General features: G+C 40.5%; 1 protein-coding gene across 1 annotated transcript in view; it reads left to right on the top strand.

Moving 5' to 3' along the window:
* The first annotated feature begins 8,302 nt into the window (after nucleotides 1-8,302).
* The window catches only part of esamb (endothelial cell adhesion molecule b), a 56,402-nt gene continuing 42,747 nt past the window's right edge, over nucleotides 8,303-21,957 (top strand). Inside the window, exon 1 of the mRNA XM_026192203.1 lies at nucleotides 8,303-8,776. Coding sequence (XP_026047988.1) covers nucleotides 8,722-8,776 — 55 coding nt within the window. The 5' untranslated portion in view covers nucleotides 8,303-8,721. The remainder of the gene's footprint in view (nucleotides 8,777-21,957) is intronic.

The following is a 21,957-nucleotide window of genomic DNA, read 5'->3' as shown; positions in this document are numbered from 1 at the left end:
TATCTATCTCAGCTCACTGCCAGCAACTTTCAGATAGAAGTTATTAAGAAGGGGCTGCTGTAAAGGACAGACATTTTAATTGACTCAGAGTACAATTGACAAAGCTCAGAGGGCAGTTCTCATATTAGGAATGTCTTTATGTGCTGTTTTTGTTACCCCTGGAGTTTAATCTAGTCTGAAGGAAATACTTTGAAGGAACAGATTTGGGTTCAGTGTTAGGAAGGCGAGTCTCAGATAGGAGCATTTGTTTTATTTCAGGCTCTCTGACACGTGCGGCATCACAGGGAGAGCTCAAACAGATGCACTGCTAGCATGAAGCAAATTGCCTATTAAGATTAAATCAGAATGTTTTCAGCCTTTGGAGAGAAACTGAACAAGGATGGTGCACTTTCACAGCATGACTTTCCTGACTCACATTACAGTAGACTTACTTCTGACTACAATTAATGTAAATTGCACATTCAAACTTACAGAGAAGGGTTGGGAATGTGAGACACTGTGCTGCACAAGTAGAACTGTATTATCTCCCTTTGGAGGGAAAAAAAACACAAAAACAAAACTTAGATGCATGTCTCCGGCTCAAACAAGGTCATTTTGTATATTCTGTATGCTCGTCAAAATCTAATCTTCTCTGTAGTGACGGTAAAGAGTGATAAATGATAGAGGGCCTATTATACTCAGGGTTCATATCAGAAAACCTGTGGCAGACATCCAGCTTCACACACACAAACACACACACACAGCTTCTGTTAGAGTGCTGTGTCCAGGCTGCACAATATGAGCTTGTCACTGTGACTCATACATTTTTAATGGAAATGTAGGAGGGAAGCAGTCGATGTCCACAGTAAACTAATAGCTCTAACAGTGAGAATTCCTCAAACTCCTGTCATCTCTACACTCTGATGTTTCCAGCATGTTATCGGGAACAAAGGAGGAGTTAGTCTTTGTATGCAAATGTACAGAGCTGTGCCACTCTTTGTTTTTTTTAATATTTGCTTGGAAAATGGGAAATAAGTGGAGCAGTTTATTTTTTAAAAATGTGTAAAAAAGCACAGAAATACAGTATTTAAGGAAAAAAACTGAGCTTTTACAATCCTAACAAGCTTGAAATATTTGGTATGACCACCTTTATTCTTCAGCACAACCTGAACACTCTCAGGCAAGCTTTCTTGTAATTTCTAGGGAGGTCAATCCATGACTGATCCATGAAATATTTGGCATACATCAGTGTTTTCGTCCTGTTTTCCTTCTTTATAAGTGGCTTCTTGACAGCCAGCCTTCCACTGACAGTGTATCTGATAAGGTCAGATGCATCTCTCAGGTCCTGTGTCAGGTGTTATTTTCCTGTTCCTGAATTAAAATAGTTTTCAGATGCTGTTCATTTACTATGGACACTTATTCGTTTGTCCTCCACTTGTCCTGTTGTCTAAAAATATAGCAGGTTTTCAGATAATAGCTTTTTGGGAATCAGAGAACAAATGATGTAGTTTTTGCCACAGGCTGCTGGTAACAACCTGCCTAAAGATATATTGGTTTTGTGCTAAGATGCCTGTTATGTTTACCACAATACCCGTTTATCCCTCGAGTTAGGACCTTTTTTTTCTTGAATGAATCATAGGTCAATCTTAAGTGGCTCAACAAACAGAAAAAGGCAGGTACATACATGGTCAGGACAGAAAGAGGATGAAAAAGCAGCTGCTAGCTAAAGAAAGTGTGGACTATTGCTGACGAGCATAACAATTAGGCTGATTGGAGGCACATTATAAAGTAATGTTTCTTAAATGTCTCTGCTTTTAGTGTGGGGAGATGTTAAAAGTTACCTATGCAGCACAAATTAAAGTGTTGCTTTCATTTTATGAAGGCCTGGCTGTTGAAAAGGTCATTGAAGTAACCATTGTCTGTGTATACAAAGATCTAGTGTAGGTGGATTTAATGCCATTCTTCGAAATATCACATCCCTCAAAAAGCTATTATCATTATCTTTATTTATTCATTTTCAAATAAAATTGCAGCATGGGCAGAGGGTTGTCAGAAAAGCAGTTATCAATGAAAAGCCGCTTCTCTATCAGGACATATAAGGAGGCCAAAGCTGCTCCACGGAAATGTTCAAAGATCTGTAAGATCCCGTTTTAGTTGGGGAAATAGAAATTAAGCCACGACATGCAGTGAATGTGACACAGCATAACACAATAAGTCAACAGCATCGCAGAGGGGTAAAGAACAAATGTATTATCAGCGATACTAAACTGTAAATTTGATTATGTGTGGATCTAGAAAGCATTTGCATATTTGTTTTCTCTCTGATTTGAGGCCGGTGTTAATGTGGAGCATGAAATGCTATAGAAACATTAGACTCTTTCACAGGGCTTGAATTATTTCAGATGCTATTCGAGGAACTTAAAATGCACATTTCCTGCTCCCCAAATGTCAATTGTCCAAATGCTATATATGCTCATTTTAAATAAAAATATTCAAAGGCAAGAGAGCCTTTTATTTACACTGTGGATGCACTGTTTTATCAGATGGAAACACTGCTGTCTTCTGTCCTATTTTATACACTTAGCTCATTAAACAGCCTTAACTGGGTGTTTTAGTCCTGAAATATGTAAATGCCTCTTTGCGTGCTTTAATATTTGAGTTAGCGTTAGCAACAGCACTGTGCATGTTGTCATGATAATGTTAGCATTTAGCTCTAATGCTAACTTTATTTAGTACATACACACTTACAGAAATTGGCAGGTTTGAGAAACCAGTGTTGGTTTCAGACTCTTATTCTTCAGATCTGCCACCAATGAAATGCTTGCTTTCATCAGTCATAACTATTTCTACAAATCACATCAAGGCCACAAAGTGTTGAGGTGAGATAAACAACTTTTCAGTTTTGCACTTTAGAAAAAAGAGCGATGCCAGAGAGCGTTTTAATTTTAGCTGATGGAGATCAGATTCCGTTTTTAATATAAAAATTTGAAGTCTGTGATAAATAATGCTAACTAGCTAACATTATTTTAGGTTTTTCATAATGTGGAAGGTTCAGGCTCCTTCAGCAAAAACTTACTTTGCATTTTACAATAATTTATATTAAATGCATTCATTGGTCACTTCATTAAGTATGCCTGTTCATCTGTTTCTCAATAGAAATATGCAATCATCTAGTCATGTGGCAGCAACTCAAAACATTTAGACGTGTTTAAAGTTCAAATCGAGCAACAGAATGTGGAAGAAGTTGATTTAAGTGAATTTGAACATGGTCGTTGGTGCCAGGCTGCTCTAAATATTTCCAAAACTGCTAATCTAGTGGGATTTTCTAGACTTTACAGAGAATGGTCCAGAAAAGAGGAAATTTCCAGTGAGTGGCAGTTCTTTGTGCAAAAATGCCTTGTGGATGCCAGAGATCAGTGGAAAATGGCAAGACTGCTTCAAGCTGATAGAAAGGCAATATTAGCCCAAACTTGTTACAACAAACGTAGATGCAGAAGAGTATCTCTGATTGAAAAAGCATAATGAACCTTTAAAGCATCAGGGGACCACACTGGGTGCCACATGTATTAGCCAAGTACAGGAAACTGAGGCTACAGTTATCAATGAGTCACAATAGATTGGACAATAGAAACATGAAAATGATGAGTCTCAGTTTCCGCTGCAACATTTAAATGATAAGGTCAAAAAGTGGGAGGCAGGATATTTATGCTTCTGCTCTACCACATTTTATAGCATTGTTATTATTACTATATTACATTTTTAATTTTAAAGCTATTTATTGTGGACAAAATTTTTTACTGATCACTAATAGTAATAATATTCCGGTAATATATACAGCACTTCTACATGTTTGCATTAGGTAGCTGAATTATATTTGATGCTTATACTTTTGTGTTAGGTGAAGTTTTATATGCAAGACTTCTATCTGCTTTATTGACAGTGACAGACTATGTATTAGCCTGGGAATGAGATCTATATTAAAGCTGAGATTTGATTTGCTCTGGTTGAAATAAAATAAAACCACCCACTCTTACTGACACAGCACTGTAATCTTAATAGACACCAAACCCTGTTAGAATGAAATATGATTAAACCAAAGATCAAAATAAAATCAAGAACAGCACCTTCAGCCCACTGATTTCTGTTAAAAATACTTCATGGCATTAAAGTCTTCTTCTGTGAGTAGGATAGAAAGTGAAGTTTCAGTGGTCAAAGACTGTGAATTAACAATAAAGTCAATAGGCGGAATCCCTGCTGTGGCCTTTTCTAAGAGGACATGTTCTCAGCGTGCTGTCACGTGGATTTCCTCTGGGTGTTTGTCCACAGACATTCAGGTCAGGACCTGACACTAAAAACTGCCAACAGGTACAAACATGAGCCTGAAAGATTGTCTGTCAATCTGTATAAGCCCTGTGAGGCACTGCTGACCTGTCCATGCTTTTATTTTTTCCTCCAGCCAAAAAAGGTAGAGGCGATGAGTAAACACACAGAGGCGCTGCTCCTGTGTTCTGGGTGTTCTCCACTGGGTGGCACAAAAGACTCAGCTGCCCTGAACACTTTGTAGAAATCCAAGCAATCCATCATATAGTGTTTTACAGTCTCCGAGGAGAGCAAAGTGCAAAGATGTCCAGTCATGCGATCTAGAAGTGTACAGTCAAGGCTAAGCCCGTTTTCTCAACCTGGCAGCGAGATAGCAGCACCTCTGACAGTCTTAACAATGGACACATTGAGGGAAACTGTCGGGAGGAAATTTCCTCATATAGATAGCCACAGAAAGAGACACAAATCAACCATAGAAATATTTCTCGGACTAAACGCCAGCCAAGATTAGATTCTGTCATTTCAGGGTCTTTTGTGCAGCCATTTATCACGTGCACACACTGCATGGAAGCACAGGTGTGGGAGTCGTCCAACATTTTTGCTGAATTAAGGTCTAAAATGTATCTGACCCACTGGAAATGTTGCTCATTGAAGGGGAACTGTATGCTTTAACATGCAAGCTGTGCAGTTTCGTACCAGTGCTTCTTTCACACCAGAATCAATTACTCACACATGACAGCTACATCGATTTTTTCTGATGCGTCTATGATTTCTACATCTTTCCCACTCACTGACACACAACGTGAACATAAAAGTCTGCAGTTAATACTCAACTCAGGCTGGTGTAAAACCAGTTTGTAAATATCTTAATATCGTAACTACTACATCAACAAAAATAAAAACTTTAGTTGAATTAATCTCAGTTCAATTCAGTTTTATTTATAATGCTGCCAAATCACAACACCTGCCTCAAGGTGCAGTCAAAAACCCCAACAATCTTAGAGACCCCCTCAAGACCCCTTATGAGCAACTCCTTTGGCGATAGCTGGAAGGAAAAACTCCCCTTAAACAGGAAGAAACTGCCAGCAGAACTAGTTACAGGTAGTAGCAATAGGAGTAGGAGATTAATAATAACTACTGATTAAATGCAGAGTGGTATGTAAATATAAACAGTAGGTGGAATAAAGGTGAAAGAAGAAGAAACGCTCAGTGAATCATGGGATGAGGCCACCAACACATTTTAAATAGACTTCTGTGTCAGGCTGAATAGCACTGAATCGTACTGTACGTGTGTATTCTGTATGGATAAGATGGCACTCACAAAGGGTTTTCAGTAGATCCAACAGAGGGAGGACAACAGACTCTGCAATATGAGAAGCACATAAATAAATCAGGTGTCTAACTTCCTGTATGACAGACGAAAATAAATTAAAAACCAAAACAACACAAACATGTTTCAGCCTTTGAATGAGCTGTGCCGCCCATCAAGCGTGTTTACTGGTGAACCTTGGTGCATGCTAAGATGATGGAGTGATATCACAGAGCTTAATATCATGTAATAAATCCATTATATTCCATTAAAAATGCAACACATTGACCCACCTGCATGAATATTTCACCTGGTAATGCATTTATTGTGAGAACAGCTTGGGTCTGTGACCACATTACATTACTCCTGTAGAAGTGGCTGGGTAGACTTTGTGCAACACTCACCTGTGACACGCGATTCTGCTCTGAATTAGACCTTGTAATGCATGAAATAATACATGATGAATGAGTGGGAATTACATTTAAATGGATCTGTGTAAAAGTTCCTGTGAGGACATTATTATTTTTTCAGTGTTACAAGACCAGGCGTGCCACCAGAACTTGTTAGGATTTACTTGCAACTGCTGTAATCAACATGTTTATATCAAATCAGTCTATGGCTAACGGGAAAAATGTTGCTCGTAGTGAACTCACTCTTCTTCTCTGATGTAGCTTTACTGTTTAGGTTCACGCTCACTGCTGTATTAATCTGTTTTTATTGAAAGAGTTTTAAACCCCCACTATGCACCTGCAGGCACAGTGAACGGCTGTCAGATTAATATAGAGTAACTCCAAGTCAATTCACATCTGCTACATGTCTAAATAGGAAATAAATTTGTAGCAACCTAACCAGAGATAACGCTGATTTACGCAGGCATTTTGTTGTAATTTCATGAATTACCCCTTCATACCATTGTGAAACATTGTAGTTGTTGGACTTCTGACCTCGCTGCAGAGATTTACCAGCATGTGTCAGTGTGTGTGAGGCCACGCTTCTGCAGTTTCGAGTGTGGCAAAGCACACGTCTGACCACACCTGTCAAATACAGACTTTCACTCAGACGGGGGGCCATGAAGGCCATGCGGCTTGTGCAGTTTGTTTCCTAATGTTTCTGCTTTTGCGACAGCGTGTCGGTTTTCTGCATTTTTATCCTGTGCAGGGCAGAGAAAGTTTTCGGTCCATTTACGGGGGAAACTGGATGAAACAAATGCAGACAATCCCTCTTTCATTAAAGTTTGACATTTCTCGTTGCTTTTGCAAACCCGCTTTTAAATCTTTTAACAGACTGTTAAGGAAGAAAACATTATAGTGTATATGACCTTATTTTTTTAGGCTGGTTTGATTCTTTTCAGTCCAACATATTCCTTGAGTGTCATTGTGGCTTTTGGTGATATGAAAGAATAATACGCTGTATAGTTCATAAAATATGACTTGAGGCTTGATGTGGTGGTTTTCAGCTGTCACTGCACTCAAGATAAGATCCCTCAGTGGTGAGAGTGTGATCAGTTTCGTCAGTCATCGTCACACCAAGAATTTCTGAGGCTAGTAGTTAATTTAGTCTGGCTTGATATTCAGTGGGGTGAATTGTATGTTTGCACAGACACCAATCGGACGTTTTTGATAGGTACACGTGTTCAGTGGCTCATTAATCCAAATATCTAATCAGCTAAATACATGGCAGCAACTCAGTGGAGTTAGGCATGTTCAGGAGGACCTGAAGTTCAAAGCGAGCATCAGAATGGGAGGTAAATATGTGATTTAAGCAACTTTGAACATGACATAACCGGTGAGAATATCTTGTTTGGCATCAGAGAATGACCAGACTGCTTCAAATTGATAGGAAGGCAACAGTTATTCAAATAACTACTTGTTACAGCCAAGGTATGGACAAAAGCATGCCAGAATGCACAACATGCCAAACCTTGAAGCAGATGGGCTACAGCAACCCATCTTAGAACAGGAAGCCTGTTCACTTGGGCTCAGCAAAATTAAACAACAAGACTGGAAAAATGTTTCCTTATATGATGAGTCTCAGTTCTAGCTATAATATTCAGAGGACAGGCTCAGCATCATTTAAACACCTGAGTATTGCCGCTGACCATTTATGACTACAGTGTACCCATCCTCTGATAGATGCTTTCAGGAACACACCATTGTCATTTAGCCCGGATCATCTCAAACTGTTTTCTTGAACATGAAAATGAGTTCACTGTACTCAAATGGCCTCCACACTCACCAGATCTCAGTCTAACAGAGCACCGCTGGGAAGTGGTGGAACAGGAAACTCACATCCTAGATGTGGAGCTGAAAAATCTGCAGCATCTATGTCAAAATGGACTAAAATCTCTGTCTCCTCGTTGAATCTGTGCTGTGAAGAATTAAGGCAGTTCTGGGTCCAACCTGGTATCAGTGAGGTGCTGAAAGAAGGCCTGTGCTTACCCATAAGCCACAGAATAATACAACACCATAAAAATAAAGAGGTAAATACACACATTTTTGGCAAGTGGAGAATTTCTGAGAATTACTTCCAGTTACAACAGTTACAACAGCGGTTATTATTTAACGTATGAGAGTATGAGTGGAGTCTCTGGGCGTAGAAAACTGTAAGGTGCAGCACTGATTGGTGTGCGTCCTAAGACGAGGTGCTTAAAGTTTGGAAACAGTGCGTAACCGTTGCTGACAGGGGGCGGCACCGAGCAGTTCCAGCAGGTGAAAAAAGCGCCTACAGTTTACTGTGGGATCAGGACAAAAAGGAGCGACACACTTCAGCACAGACGTGCGGCAGAAGTAATCCCTCCATAAAGCGGACTCAGCACAGCAGCAGAGAAACAGACGGAAGTGGAACAGTTTGAATGTTTTCTTCTCTCCTGACATCCGTGGAGCGCAGGAGCGGGGGAGACGCCGGTGCGCTCCGCGATGTCAGCCGCTGTTAATGATAGGGATGGGAAGAGGAGAGGGTGCTTCGTTTGCAGACGTCGCCTCGCATGTTTGTGTAACGGACAATTAATTGTTACCTGAAGATAACTGGGCAGCACTTGTGGAAAGGGAAGTGCGAGGAGTGTTTTGGTGCCAGCTTTAGAAAAGCTGCTGGGAGCAGCCGGTGGATGTGGCACCATGGGGATAAAGACAAGACTCCAAGCCATGCTGATGTTATTGTGGATCATTCAAGGTAGGGTAATTAATCCACTCACGCTCCCTAAACCTCACAGCATGTCAGTGGCGACAAAACTATGTTTTTCTTCACTTTTATAAACATCTGAGAGCAAATAACCAACTTATCACTGATGGAAGAATTTGCTTTAATATTGAATTGTCAATGAATTAAGCAAAGAGTCAAACTCCATTGAATAAAATACTTTTTTAACTGAACATGCACGACCTCTATACACTTCTGCCTCGAAGCCGAGTGGGATTTAAAGGCGTTTATTCATTGCTCAGATTCAGACTTATTGGCAGTAACAAACAGCGAATAACCTGCTTCAGTCCTAATTACGCGTCTTGGAAAGCTGAAACCTCTTTCCCCCTCCTACCTTAAATTTTGAATTTAGAAGCAGGGACTTTTCATTAAATATGTAATTTATATCGCTGTGGCTGCAACTGCTTATGTGTGTGTGTGTGTGTGTGTGTGTGTGTGTGTGTGTGTGTGTGTGTGTGTGTGTGTGTGTGTGTGTGTGTGTGTGTTTTTATACCAGAGGTTCCCTTTTAAGCACACAGCAGAGTACTCCTCATTTTAAGAGGGCATAATGTTGTTGCATGGTTGAATGCTCAGAAATGAATTTCAAGGAACTCAAACGTTGCTGCCTTTTTTCTCTCCCCCCATCGTTATTGTCCCCTGTGAGGTTAAAAATAACATAAAAGCTTGAGTCTACCTGAAGGAGCCGGATGTCATTTTTGAAAATTCTAGTCAGAGAAATCCCAGCTGTCAAATTAAGAAGGCTTACCTAAGAATACTGGTCATACAGGTTTAATGTCCTGCACAGTTTGGCCCCTGTTACTGCTTTGTGTGCATGCAGTTAATGCGCAAACGTTTAAATAAATCATAGATAGTGACTGACAGACTGAAGCATTGCAAATAAAAATGTTAATGCTTTTTGAACAGCAATTTGATGCAGACAAGTTTAAATCATATTTAGCTTTTATCAGTTTGGACTGCAGTCATTTCATTTAGCTCTAAACCCTAGAGCCAAAACAAGCACAAACACACACACACACACACACACACACACACACACACACACACACACACACACACACACACACACACACACACACTGATGTGCTAAAATATTATTAATTTCCTTCTGTGAATACACACTCCAATACACCATCCAGGCTCTACTCCAAAACACCCTTTAGGTTTTTCTGACTTGGCCGATCTTATTCCTGTCAACCGTGCCGCTGCATCATTTCCTACCAGATGTTGGCTTTCTCCCAGTGTGGAAATCAGAGATTGTTACAGCTTGTCTCCTTTATGTCAGGATTTGTTTGGTTCAAACTGGGGGTTTTGACTTAAAAGCAGCATCAGGAAAGACAATACTGGAACTTTATATCAATCTTAACTTACATTCAATGCTGTAATCGCTTAATAAAAACATCAGTGTTGTTCTCAAGCAGTTAGAGGACACCTGAGTTCAAATCTGTGTGGGCTTCTGCATTGGAGCTACTGTAGCGTGACATTACGTCTGCCGCGCTTTGATTTGTGCAACTGCTTTTAATGGGATGAAATGAATGAATTCAGTTTGTGCCTCGCTGATGAGAGACTTCAACCGCTTCTTGTTCTGATGATCAAATAGCTTTTTGGATTTGATCGATGGATTCCTTTTTACGTCTTGGACAGCAGCTAAGCAGCCTGTCAAACCCGTCCTGCCTGTCAGGAAAACGTCTGCCCGTCCTGACTTTAGAAGAGCAGAGAAGACTCTGTTTGTACTGATGAAATGCAGCAGCTTTATTGGCCTTGCATGAGAAGACCCGTAGCTAATTGGTCACTAAACGCTTAAATAAATCTGTTAATATGCTTCCTTTGGGCACCCATTTTATTTTTGATGATTTGAGGCAGATTCTGAACAATCGTTTGTACCCATTAGCAGCAGTAAATCACATCTTGGTTGTACCATTCGGTGTATTCATGCAGAAATGCACTACTCTTGCCCATTAGATATTTCAGATTGGCCTGAGGACCGTGACAAGGTGACTTGACGTGGCACCATCGCTCCCTTCTAATTTGAATGTCTTTCTCTTTGGTTTTGCTATTAAAAGAAAGTCATGTCCTCAGCCGATTGTCTTCACTGACGTCTGGTTTATGTCGTTGGTGTAAGCTGATGATTGCGAGCCAGTTATATCCCTTTTCAGAGACTAACTCCCAGAGCTTAGCGTAATTCTGATTATGTATTGCATGATTAACTAAACAAGAAATTAGTCAGTTGTGGTCCAGCTTGGAACAAACAGCATTCCTGGCAAGGCTGCTGCATGAGTATTAACTGTCAGTGCAAAGATTTGGAAGCCCTCAGAGACCACCGCAGAATGGCAAAGAAGTGTCTCAGTCTTCTTGATGTCAAAGTCAAAGCATTTGTAGATATCAGGGTGTTTGTGTCACTCCCAGCAGGAAACTCATATGAAAGTGAAGACTTCAAGAACTGTTGAACTTATTCATTTAACATGTCAATTATCTTATGAACAAAACGCAGTCATGTTTGGTTCTTTTTAAGCAGTTCAGAAAGCCAAAGCATCACATACACATAAAATTGTTGTTGTCGGTTCATCATTGCAGGAAAAACGTAAGCCCAATATCCCCTCATAGTTTACCACACTGTAGAAGCAGGAAATAAACAATATGCAAGAATGGGACTGCATCAGGCATTAGTAGTCAGTGCCACAATACCAGTCGAGTTACACAATTGTTGATGCCTAATTTGATACACAGATTGCTGAATGCGTGCAAATGATCTCAGACTAAGTTATAAACACAGACAGACTGCCAACTCTTTGGAGTCTGTGCCGATAGCACAATTCGCCTGCAGCGCTACTCTTTATAGTAAGACACTCAACTCAGCTGGTTGCATTTGGTTTTCCTAAATAAAGGCACGGTTGCTGAGTGTCTATGTCCTTTAGCAACATCACTATTGTGAAGGTTCCATTTAGATTCAGAATGGTAAGTAGTTACTGTGAATTTCTGTGTAAACAGCAGCAAATATGTGATTTCCCCCCCGATTTTTTACAGTTAGTTGCTGTATTATTATAAACAGATTGCCTGAAATTGCCAGCTTGACCCCATTCAGTCAGACTGTTGGTAGACATGATATGATAGCAGTCACTCTAAACACAACAACTGTGAGTTGCAGTCATCAAAGAAACCGTTTCAAAAGATTAAAAGTTCATACCACATGGTCACAATGATTTTGGTCGTGCTGCAGATCAAAATCATATTATTCAAGTAGAATCATTTTTATTGCCAGTACTGCTGAAATGTTTGTAAGGAAGGTTTGTCGTTCACAGCCCATGGCCACCATGTTGAAGGCCCACACTATCAAACAGGAAACGGGGGATTCCAAATTGTTTTATAAGGGGGGGGGGGGGGGGGGATTTTGGAGTGTGCCAAAAACAGAGGGGAGATTAGCACTGTTTGCAGTAGTTTTCAAATCTCTTTTAAACATCGTGAGTAAATTTGATTTTGTCTTTCTGCTTAGAAACCCTATCAATGGAAAGCAATGGATACAACGTATTTCAAAAGGCTTTTACTTTGAAGATGAACAGTCTTCAGTTTGTGTTGCACTTTCCACAGTTTCGCTACAGCTGTGAGAGTGGCTGGACTGGACAGTGTTTGTAGACATGCAGTCAAACTATGTCAGCAGCAATATGCTAGCAACGAAAGAAATCACAAGGTTTTTGCCATCTGGTTGGGAAAGATGTTTTTCCCTAGTGACGGGTGGTTGCCAGCAGGTCACTGACCAGCCTGTAGGCCTGTGTGATTGGATTTTTAGCAATTATTTTTCCTTGCAACTGCCATCGAACTCCAGCAACCACTTGCAATCAGTCTGGCAGTACTAATTTTACCCTTAGAGCTGGTAGTTTTCACACGGTCAGATGGTCATAGATCAGTGTCCAGACATGTGCGACAGGCGCCTTATTCACTTTACTCTACATTGTCTTTACGATTGTTACACATTCAAAATGGCAGACAAGTTAATGCCATGTGGATAGTAGTCATGTGTCTGCAAAATCTCACTGCACCACAAAAGATCATTCCTGCCTCCGAGTGTGCTTCTTCCATCACAGACTCTTAGAAATACACTGTGTTCCAAAGAGATATGCTGAGCAATGGCATTTACTCCTTACCTCATTCATAATGTTGTTTAGCATTTAAAATGTTAGGAGAATTAAAAACTTGGTTTTCATTTGAAGGGGTCTTTAAATGCTGTGAGTTTCTTTTTTTAATAGGAAATTCTTTTTTTTCCAGGCTTTTTGCTGGAAACATTACATTTGAATGCTTTTGCAATCATGCCTCGTCGTCAGCTCCTCAGAAAACATCCTGATGCCGTGCATCTTCGGAGCCGCTTCATTGAACCAAATTGATCTTTTCTGGCACAAACTGGTAAATTGGCACCAGTTTCATGCACAGTTACATTTGTTAGGCTGACACATACCTTAGTGTGGGCGTTGGATGAGGAAGCCTAATTGACCAGAGTCCACTCTGTATAGCACAAACTCACAGAAAGACCCCTGCAGTGGGGAGAGACACTGATTGGAGGCAGAAGGAGCCAAAGCTACCTAAAGAATTCTCTCATGTAAAACTAGGTCAAATTAATTGGCTCACGCTTGCCAAACAATAAAGAGGACAGTGGTGAGCAGTGTTTTATGTTGCTGCACGCAACAGCTGCTGCATGTTGGACTTCATACCGACATGGATCTATCAAAACATCCAAGTTCCCTCTGTCGACAGTTGCAGTAGTGGAGGTTGACAGGTGTTGATTGGAGCTTTGCGTGCTGGATCACTGAGCTAATGTGACTTTGAGGCAGGTCATCAAAGCAGTCTGAATTTGCTTTGAGTTAACCATGATGGATGTGGAACTTTGAAAACACTGATGCGGAACAGATTTTTGCACCCGGTAACAGACCAGAAAGCCTCATCCTGGTGCAAAAATAGTTGTTTATATAATGCTTGCAGTGGTTTCTTACAGTTTGCTGGTTGTGTTTGCGCTGCTGTAATGAAACTAATGTCACATTTTAGCCATGCACATTTTAGCTGATGCACATGAAATAAGTAGCCCACATTTCCCCCACATCAGAAAGAAAAATATGGCACACAACGTTAACCATTATGCTCACAAACTAATCAGCATTTTGCTTGCTGAATGACTTGCTTTGATGTTTGGTACACTGACTGCATTAGTGATTTGCTATCCACAGCACACTCTTACAGTCCAGTAACGCTCAGCATTGTGCTGCTACGTTTTAGAACCTTTAAGGCAGTAACTTCAACATTGAAGAGTGGAATAATACCTACATTCAGGAGCTCAGTTTTCCATCTTTGACTTTAACAGATATTTATGAGCATTTTTTGTTTTTCAAATTAAGGCAACAAAGCAATAAAAAAATCTATGTATAGATCCCTTGAAAGTGAAAAGACTCAAACTAGGCCTGTGTAGAGGACGAAAATCTCATCTGGGTAATATAAGACATGAGCTTGGCTGATATTGGGGTTTTTAATTCCAATACCAATACCGATATTTGGTGATCAAAAAATCAGATATTCAAATATAGCGCCCAAAATATATTTTTTTAATTTTACGCTATTGTTTGTTTCATTGTGTCGCAAAATAAACTGTTTACGGCAATATTTTTCATCGCAACGCCCAGCTGAAAACAGTTCGTGCAAGTCGAGTTGCCTGAGATTCACAGAATTTACAGAAAATGTAAAAAATTTTTTGATATATATCGTTGTCGGGACGATAAATGTCTTATACTGGGATATGAGATTTTGGTCATATCGCACAGCCCTATAGTTATAACTATAGGCCATCATGGAAACGCCTTATTACTATGGGGAACAGAGCTTTCAGTTGCTCTGCTCCCCGGCTCTGGAACTCTCTTCCTCCAGCCATAAGAAATATTGACTCCCTTTCCGTATTTAAGACACAGCTGTTTAAACTGGCTTATTCGCTTTAGTGCTGATTTTGTCAAGCTCTGTTTTGCAATTTTAACTTATTTTATATATTTTATGACTATTGTTCCTTTTATTAATTTTGTTCTTTGTAAGGTGACCTTGAGTTTCTGAAAGGTGCCCTCAAATAAAATGCATCATTATTATTAAAAGTAGCTGGGTGCCAGGTGGGTAACCCAAGTGGGCCCCAACCATCAGACCTGCTTCTACCCATCTGGGCCCCAGACTCATTTGTTGACTGGGCCTGATTTGGGGCCCATCCGGGTCCCATCATTAATCCATCTGGGCAAACACATTTGGGGCCACCATGGAAACTGAGGACAAAATTAGCTGGGTCCCAGGTGGGTAACCCAAGTGGGCCCCAACCATCAGACTTGCTTCTACCCATCTGGGCCCCACATATTTTTTTTGACTGGGCCTGATTTGGGGCTTATCCGGGACCCAGCATAAACCCATCTGGGGAAACACACTTTGGGCCACCATGGAAACTGAGGACAAAATTAGCTGGACCCCAGTTGGGTTTCCCAAGTAAGCCCCAAATATTAGCCCTGCTACTCCCTATTTGGGCCCCACATATGTGTGTTGACTGGGTATTTATTTACTTGCTCGTCCTCTGTGTGACTGTTCGCATTAGCTGGTAGTTTGTGGGATTTTAAACACATTTCTGTCCATCTCGTGGGCAGATGATGGAACATCAGCACTCGTAACATAGCTGAAGGGTGTTTCTCCCATCTCTTTTCGAGACTGGCGTGTACAGTGCAGTTTTATAGTCCACATTAGACTTTATGTAACCATCCATACTACAGAGGTAACCCCTCATTTAGGAACAAGCGCCTTGATTTGTCTTTACTGATCCTTCTGTTATTCAGAGCTTCCTAGTTTTGTCTCACCTGTACTCACTGAGTTGATATTCACATGTGTGCCTGCATCCATGTGTTGCTGCATAAGATTGAGCACCGTCACCAAACGAGGAAAACATATTGCAGTAAACAGTGTATTTTGCAACACCATGAAATAAAGGATAGAGCATGAACGACAGAGATGAAAAGGTTTTCATTTCATCATCTTTTATATATTGTCATATTGCACAGCTCTAATTCACACAGAATATGTAAAGCACATTAAGATACCGGTTCTACGGCAACAGTAAACCTTTGCTTTGTAATAAGAGCGCATACACAGCAAGACCATACACAAAAGAAACAATCTTTTGTGTCATTACTCGTGTCCGTGCCCGGAGAGGTCAGAGCTGTCTTTGCAGCATAAGGGAGTCCTAAAAAATATTAAGGAAGGGATGTTAATATTGTGTGTTTGTGTAGTTGTGTAGACAGTGAGGCAAAAAAGAAGCACAGAGAGATCTAGTGGTAAAGTTTTACAGGTGGGCTTGCCGTCCATGCTCCATTTTTAAGAGACTAATGATGTTTCCACTGGTGACCAGTCCGGTTCACCCACCAGGGGAGATGAGACTTGCAGGACTCATTTCAGTCTCACCCCTTTGCCAATTATATCGTCACTTTGCTCTTTGGTCTCACCTCAGATGCGTCACAGCTTCTGAATCACAGTTCTGCAGAGTAAAAAATATCCAAATGAGGTGCATTGCGTTTGTTCTAGCCGTTGGTCTCCCTGCAGATCGTTGGCCATAAATGATGTATCTTGGAGGAGTGTGTCATTTACACCCCAGGCGTAGGCGAAGGTCGTGATGATTCAGACCAGGTGCACCCTGGGTAAACAACACACACCAATGAGGTATATTTTCTCTTTAAATAAGACTTTTGCTCCGAGTGTGAACACATGCACAACACAAAGCTATTATGCATTGTGTGCTGTGACATTTGATTTGAAAAGGGCCGTTTATGTTGAGGTCTGAGACAAAGCAAGCCATTAATGCTACTGTTCATAGCTTGAGAAAGCTGCCTTAAGCTACTGTAATTAATTTCCGGGCAGTTTCTGCAATTCAACACAAACACTGAAAGGATTTTGAAATGTTATTGTTTGTATCTTCTTTTAACCATTTGAACATAAAAAAAAAACCTTTTTAACTTCTTCAGCATTTTAAAATCTTTGCTTTTATTAAAAGATTGATTTTTTTTTATCTTTAAAACCGCTCGTTTGTTAAGAAATGATACCTTTTTTTCTCTTGTCTTGGTAGTGGAGGTAGGAAATGGCCTGTCTGATGGCAGGAGATGAGTTTTGCACTAAGATGCTTGAAGATTATAGTCCGGTTTGACTATCATAGTAAAGCAAAATTAAACTGGATGTTTTTGGTGTCGGTAATACATTAATTTTAAAATTGTGGTGACAGCCCTGTAAAGCTGCTGTGTGGTCCGTGTGAAAGCAGCAGGGTTTTTGTCTGAGGAGAGCGTCCTTTGTGCCTTTTCTGTTGTTGCTCGATCGTCTCGGCAGATGGAGGGGAAGTTCGTTGTGGCCAGATTAACGCTGTCATCTGGTTTGAGGTGTAACCTGGCATTGCACTCTATGGGCGTGGCTATGTGAGGCTAAAGAAGGTTCCAGAGGTCAATCCCACCATAGCGAGGCAACTCACAGGCTGCTGTTATTCCGCCTTACAAATTAAACCTGCATTACGCTGCGCCTCTGTAATGTTACGCTTGTTCATGTAATGTGTTCTTGAAGGAAAGCGTTCCTCTTTTTCACTGAAAAGTGTGATGTTTAGTGTGTGTGGGATTTTGTAGCATCACCGTAACGTTAAACATATGTGGTTTAGTGTGAAAATGAAGTGCACTGTATAACAGAAACATGTGTAACCCTGAGCGGGCTCCCTTCTAGCAGCACAGGGCTGGCAGAGTTGAGCCTTAATCCCAGTGATCGTAGTCATCATTTTAGTAACACAACAAAATTTAACAGACCTTTATACAACAGAAGTCAGATAGGTGCATTAAGTGTGTTTTAAACTCTTGGAGGTTTTTAACATTACACAGCAGCTGACAGTGTGCTGCTCCTGTGACAATCATGCATGCGGGATATGCCCATGGTACTCCAATATTCTCTTATTACTTATTTGCAAAGTTCAGGGTTATCAAAGTTAAAGCAGAAATTACGTATAAAAAGGAGACGTGTCAGTCAGAGAGTCATGAGTAAAAACCTATAGAAGTCTGTCTGTGTGTAGATTTTGGGCAGCAAGCTCCGTGCTGTGGCTCCAAGTTTGTATTTTTTTAAAATATGTCACACACTCTGACCTGAACAGCCTGCTGGTTTGTTCGCTGAACCATCTGAGCAGTCTGTCACCTTCCAATATTGAAAATCACTGACAAGATAAATCGCTGCCCGACGATGTGCCTGCATGTGTCAATCACAGATGTTCCCTGCACTGCGAACAGCTGTGAGCATGATAGAGTGCAGTTACATACTACAGATAACAGACAGTCACACACATACACAGCAGAAGTCAAAGTGATGTTAACAGAGAACATATCATATGCAGAAAGTGCTCTAGAGTTTTGTTTACACCACAGAGGAAGACAGTTAACCTATTCAACCACATGAAAACGCACCACTAACTGGAGTATCATGATCATCAAGCAGTGGTTGGTCATGGGAATTATCAAACGTTAGCTCTAACATCTACAAAGTGAGGCTGTGCAGCAAGTCTGCAAATCCGTCTGGCTCACAAAGACACTGGAATCACCAATGAAGGTGCATCCCATCTGGCATTGCATTACAAGTGTCCAATAAACAGTAAAAGTAATAAAGACTTATGGAAACTTGTCAATTTATTGGATAAACATGTGTTATCCCCTAACAGTGGTGTCTATTCTTGTGCTGTGTGCATACACTGGAGAGGAAATAGAGAGGGATCCCACAGCTGCCGAGTACTTTGCTTTGAGTTTTATTCATATCCGTCATGCAGGTACAATTAATGTAATAAAAGGACTTTTAGGGGATGCATTTATCTGCAAAAAATGCTAAAATATACAGGAATGAAGAAGAGTGTAAAAATAAAAGCAATATCGTGTGTATTTTATTTTTCGAAAAGTTTTGGTCAAATATTTTATTTATATTTTTCAGAAGAATCCTCAGAAATAATTGTTAACTCGGTATTTATTAAAGTGGTTATGATCATCCTTTTAGCCATAATCACGCACCGATAGAGCAGCTTCCTGTTCATATTATATAGTGATTGGCCTGTGGTTCCAGAATCCTCTTTTTACTTTAAATATTAAGTGGTGGGCAGCTGATTTGAATCTTAAATCATCCTGTTAGTTTCCACTTTGCACTGAGGCTCCTTGCCTCACTTCCAAAGCTCAAATGTTCACCAACTATTGGATTGTTAACCCTCTAACAAGGAACGTGAGCGGGGTTAATCCGTTGTGAGACAGGTTAGTTTTACCCTGTTGTTGCAATAGTATTCCTACTTAGTACAGCAGGAAGTGTGGGTTCTTTATGATTTTTACCAGAAATCGTCAGCCTTATATTACTGCAAAGAAAACAAAAACAAATTAACACAAAATAAACTAACAACCTAAAAATACTCATTTGAAAAATATCAGCATAAACAAAATGTTTTAGTTTTAAGATCATGGTCCTTGACCTGCTCTCTGTGTATGTTAGAGTAAATCCTCGTAAAACAGGCGTTGTTGTTTCCATAAATCCTCACTTTGCTTTCTAGCCCTCAAGTGTTTAGTGCAGCTCTAACATCAATTTAGGTTGTGGATAAAATTTTCACTGTGTTTTGTGCTTCCAGGGATGGTGAAGCAATTGCCATTAGAATTAGTACCTCAGGCTGGTTATGCTCAAAATAGGAACAACCTAGCAAGCAGAATATAAAGCCAAACAGTAGATTATAATCTCAGTGATCTGTCAAACCCTAGAATAATTGGCTCTTTGGGATGACTGAGAATTGAAGTCAGAGGCAGCGTAATGACTTTACTTGAAGTAACACTCCTGTCTATAAGCCTCGCTAGGTTTCATTAGTGTGATCAGGAAGGTTTGATAAGAGGGATTTCTCCTCGGCACCATCAGGAGGGCCTGTAAGACTGACCAGAAGAGATTCCTTATTACAGCATCACATAAGTAATCTTTATTCTGCTCCAGGGGAAAAAACACTGCTTGTTAATTTTCACCGTTAGTGAGGAGCAGACCTGCAGTGCACTTATTTCTGTTGTCGACATTTAGCTCAAATGAAAAAGGATTTGCATTCAGCGTCAAACTGCTGCAGTTAATAGAAGTTCAGTGAATTGAAACGTTACTTTGCTTGGACTTCCCTCCCAGTTAAGGCTGTTGTTAGTGAGTCTAGGTCAAGATTCAAGGGAATAGATTCTCCTCAGTAGGAAAAGTATTTTAATTGAACCCCCCCCTCCCTTTTTTTTTTTTTTTTGTAAATGTCAGCCATGTTCACAGCAGCCATATCAGTATTAATTTCTGAGTCAATTATCTGCTGTTGTTCAGTGGATGGTGCTTGGTGCGTTCTGTGGGACTATCTGCAGACACACAGTGTTTCAGCTCTTTTACTAATGATTTGTGCCACAGCTCTGCTGCTTATTCATTGATAAAGAATGCAGAGTAAGGAGCTTTTGATGGTTGATACGTCAGTACGGTATGTAACCCAGTCAGTAAACTACTCATATACCATTATGTAAGGTCAAATAATGTTATATGGGTGTTTCAGGACAACATACGTAACAAGAAGAATGTACTAGACTACTACTACATCATTGCACACAACTGAATCATTCCCTTTTTGCGAGCCGTCAATGCACAAATAACCTATCCTAATTTGTAGGGGTGCAACGATATTCGTATCGATATTGAACCGTTCGATACAGTGCTTTCGGTTCGGTACGCGTATGTATCGAACAATACAACATTTGTAATTTATTTTATCAACTTTCCTTCTGACGATGCTGTCTGTGTGGAGCGCTCAGTGAATCTGCGTTCGACTACTCCGCCTAGGCTGCACTGTCGAGCGCAGATCCACTGAGCGCTCCACACAGACAGCATAGTCAGAAGGAAGAGCGCAGGGCACCTCCCCCACCCTCATTCAGATCTGGCGTTTGGAATTATTTTGGTTTTCATGTGACGTATGACCCTGAAGGTAAGCGAGTCATGGACTAAAGTAAAACAGTATGTTGGATGTGCCATGCAATGCTCAATTACATGGGTGGGAACTAGTGTGTTAGCGCAGTTAGCTCGTTAACGTGTTGGCCGTCTAGCCCCATGCACGGAGCGATCGGCGGTAGCTCGTTAACGGAGATTTGCCATGTTGTGGTGTTAAGGTCATTTCAACGAGATTAACCTGAAAGCACTAGTGGGAACACGACGAATATGACTGCACATTTACGCCGACATCATCCTAGTGCAAAGACAAAAACAACAAGCATGCTACTAACTTTAGCCGAGTCATTTAGACAGCTGTTAGCACATGATTCTCCTTATGCTGCTGAGAATATAACCCAGAAGAAGCGGATAGTATAGCTTTTATTTTGGAAAGAGCCATTTCTCTGTAATAAACTCTCTTTTCCAAAGATGCATGATTCCTCAATCAGATACAGGGCTTGCAATATCGCTAGCCCGACGTCCCGGAGCTAGCGATTTTTTCAGTCGGGCTACCAAAATCTATCTCTGCCCTGCCCATCGGGCTATTGTAAGAAGGAAAAATATATGTCAATGCTTTTGCATTCTTTCAGAAATGTAGCTGGGTAATTATGTCATTGGCATCGGTGAGCCACTGTCAATATGTGACATATTGAAATCGCGTTTGAATTTGCGCTTGTTTTTTTGCTTTCACTTTGCAATCGTGCGAACTGTGTATAGAGAGCGACAGCACTGATCTGTGAGTGATGATAATTTGTGCACCAATTCCTCTGACATCGTCTTATTAATCGTTAGCTTACTATGCAAACATGACAAGTGAAATCTCCCACAGCAAGCTTAAACATGTGAGAGGTTGATCGCGCAGAGAATCGCTGAGCTTATGTGAGTCCGTGTGTAAAAGCAGCAGGATTTATATTTGACTACGATGACCTGGATGACTGAGAACCTTCACAGACAGATATATATTTTAGTTCTGCTGAGCCAAATAAGACAGGTCAGGGTGAAGAAGTGACAGCCAAAGAAAAGCTTACCACAAAACGGAGAAGTTATGACAAATCAGACTATAAGGCAAAAAGAAAGTGCAGCTTTATGGTTTCATGGACAAAAGAATTTCTGTGGCTGCAATATGACGAGCTAAATAACCA

This window comes from Astatotilapia calliptera, chromosome 14, assembly GCF_900246225.1.
Source record: "Astatotilapia calliptera chromosome 14, fAstCal1.2, whole genome shotgun sequence".
NCBI classification, from domain to species: domain Eukaryota; kingdom Metazoa; phylum Chordata; class Actinopteri; order Cichliformes; family Cichlidae; genus Astatotilapia; species Astatotilapia calliptera.
This window is presented reverse-complemented; position numbering and strand designations above follow the sequence as displayed.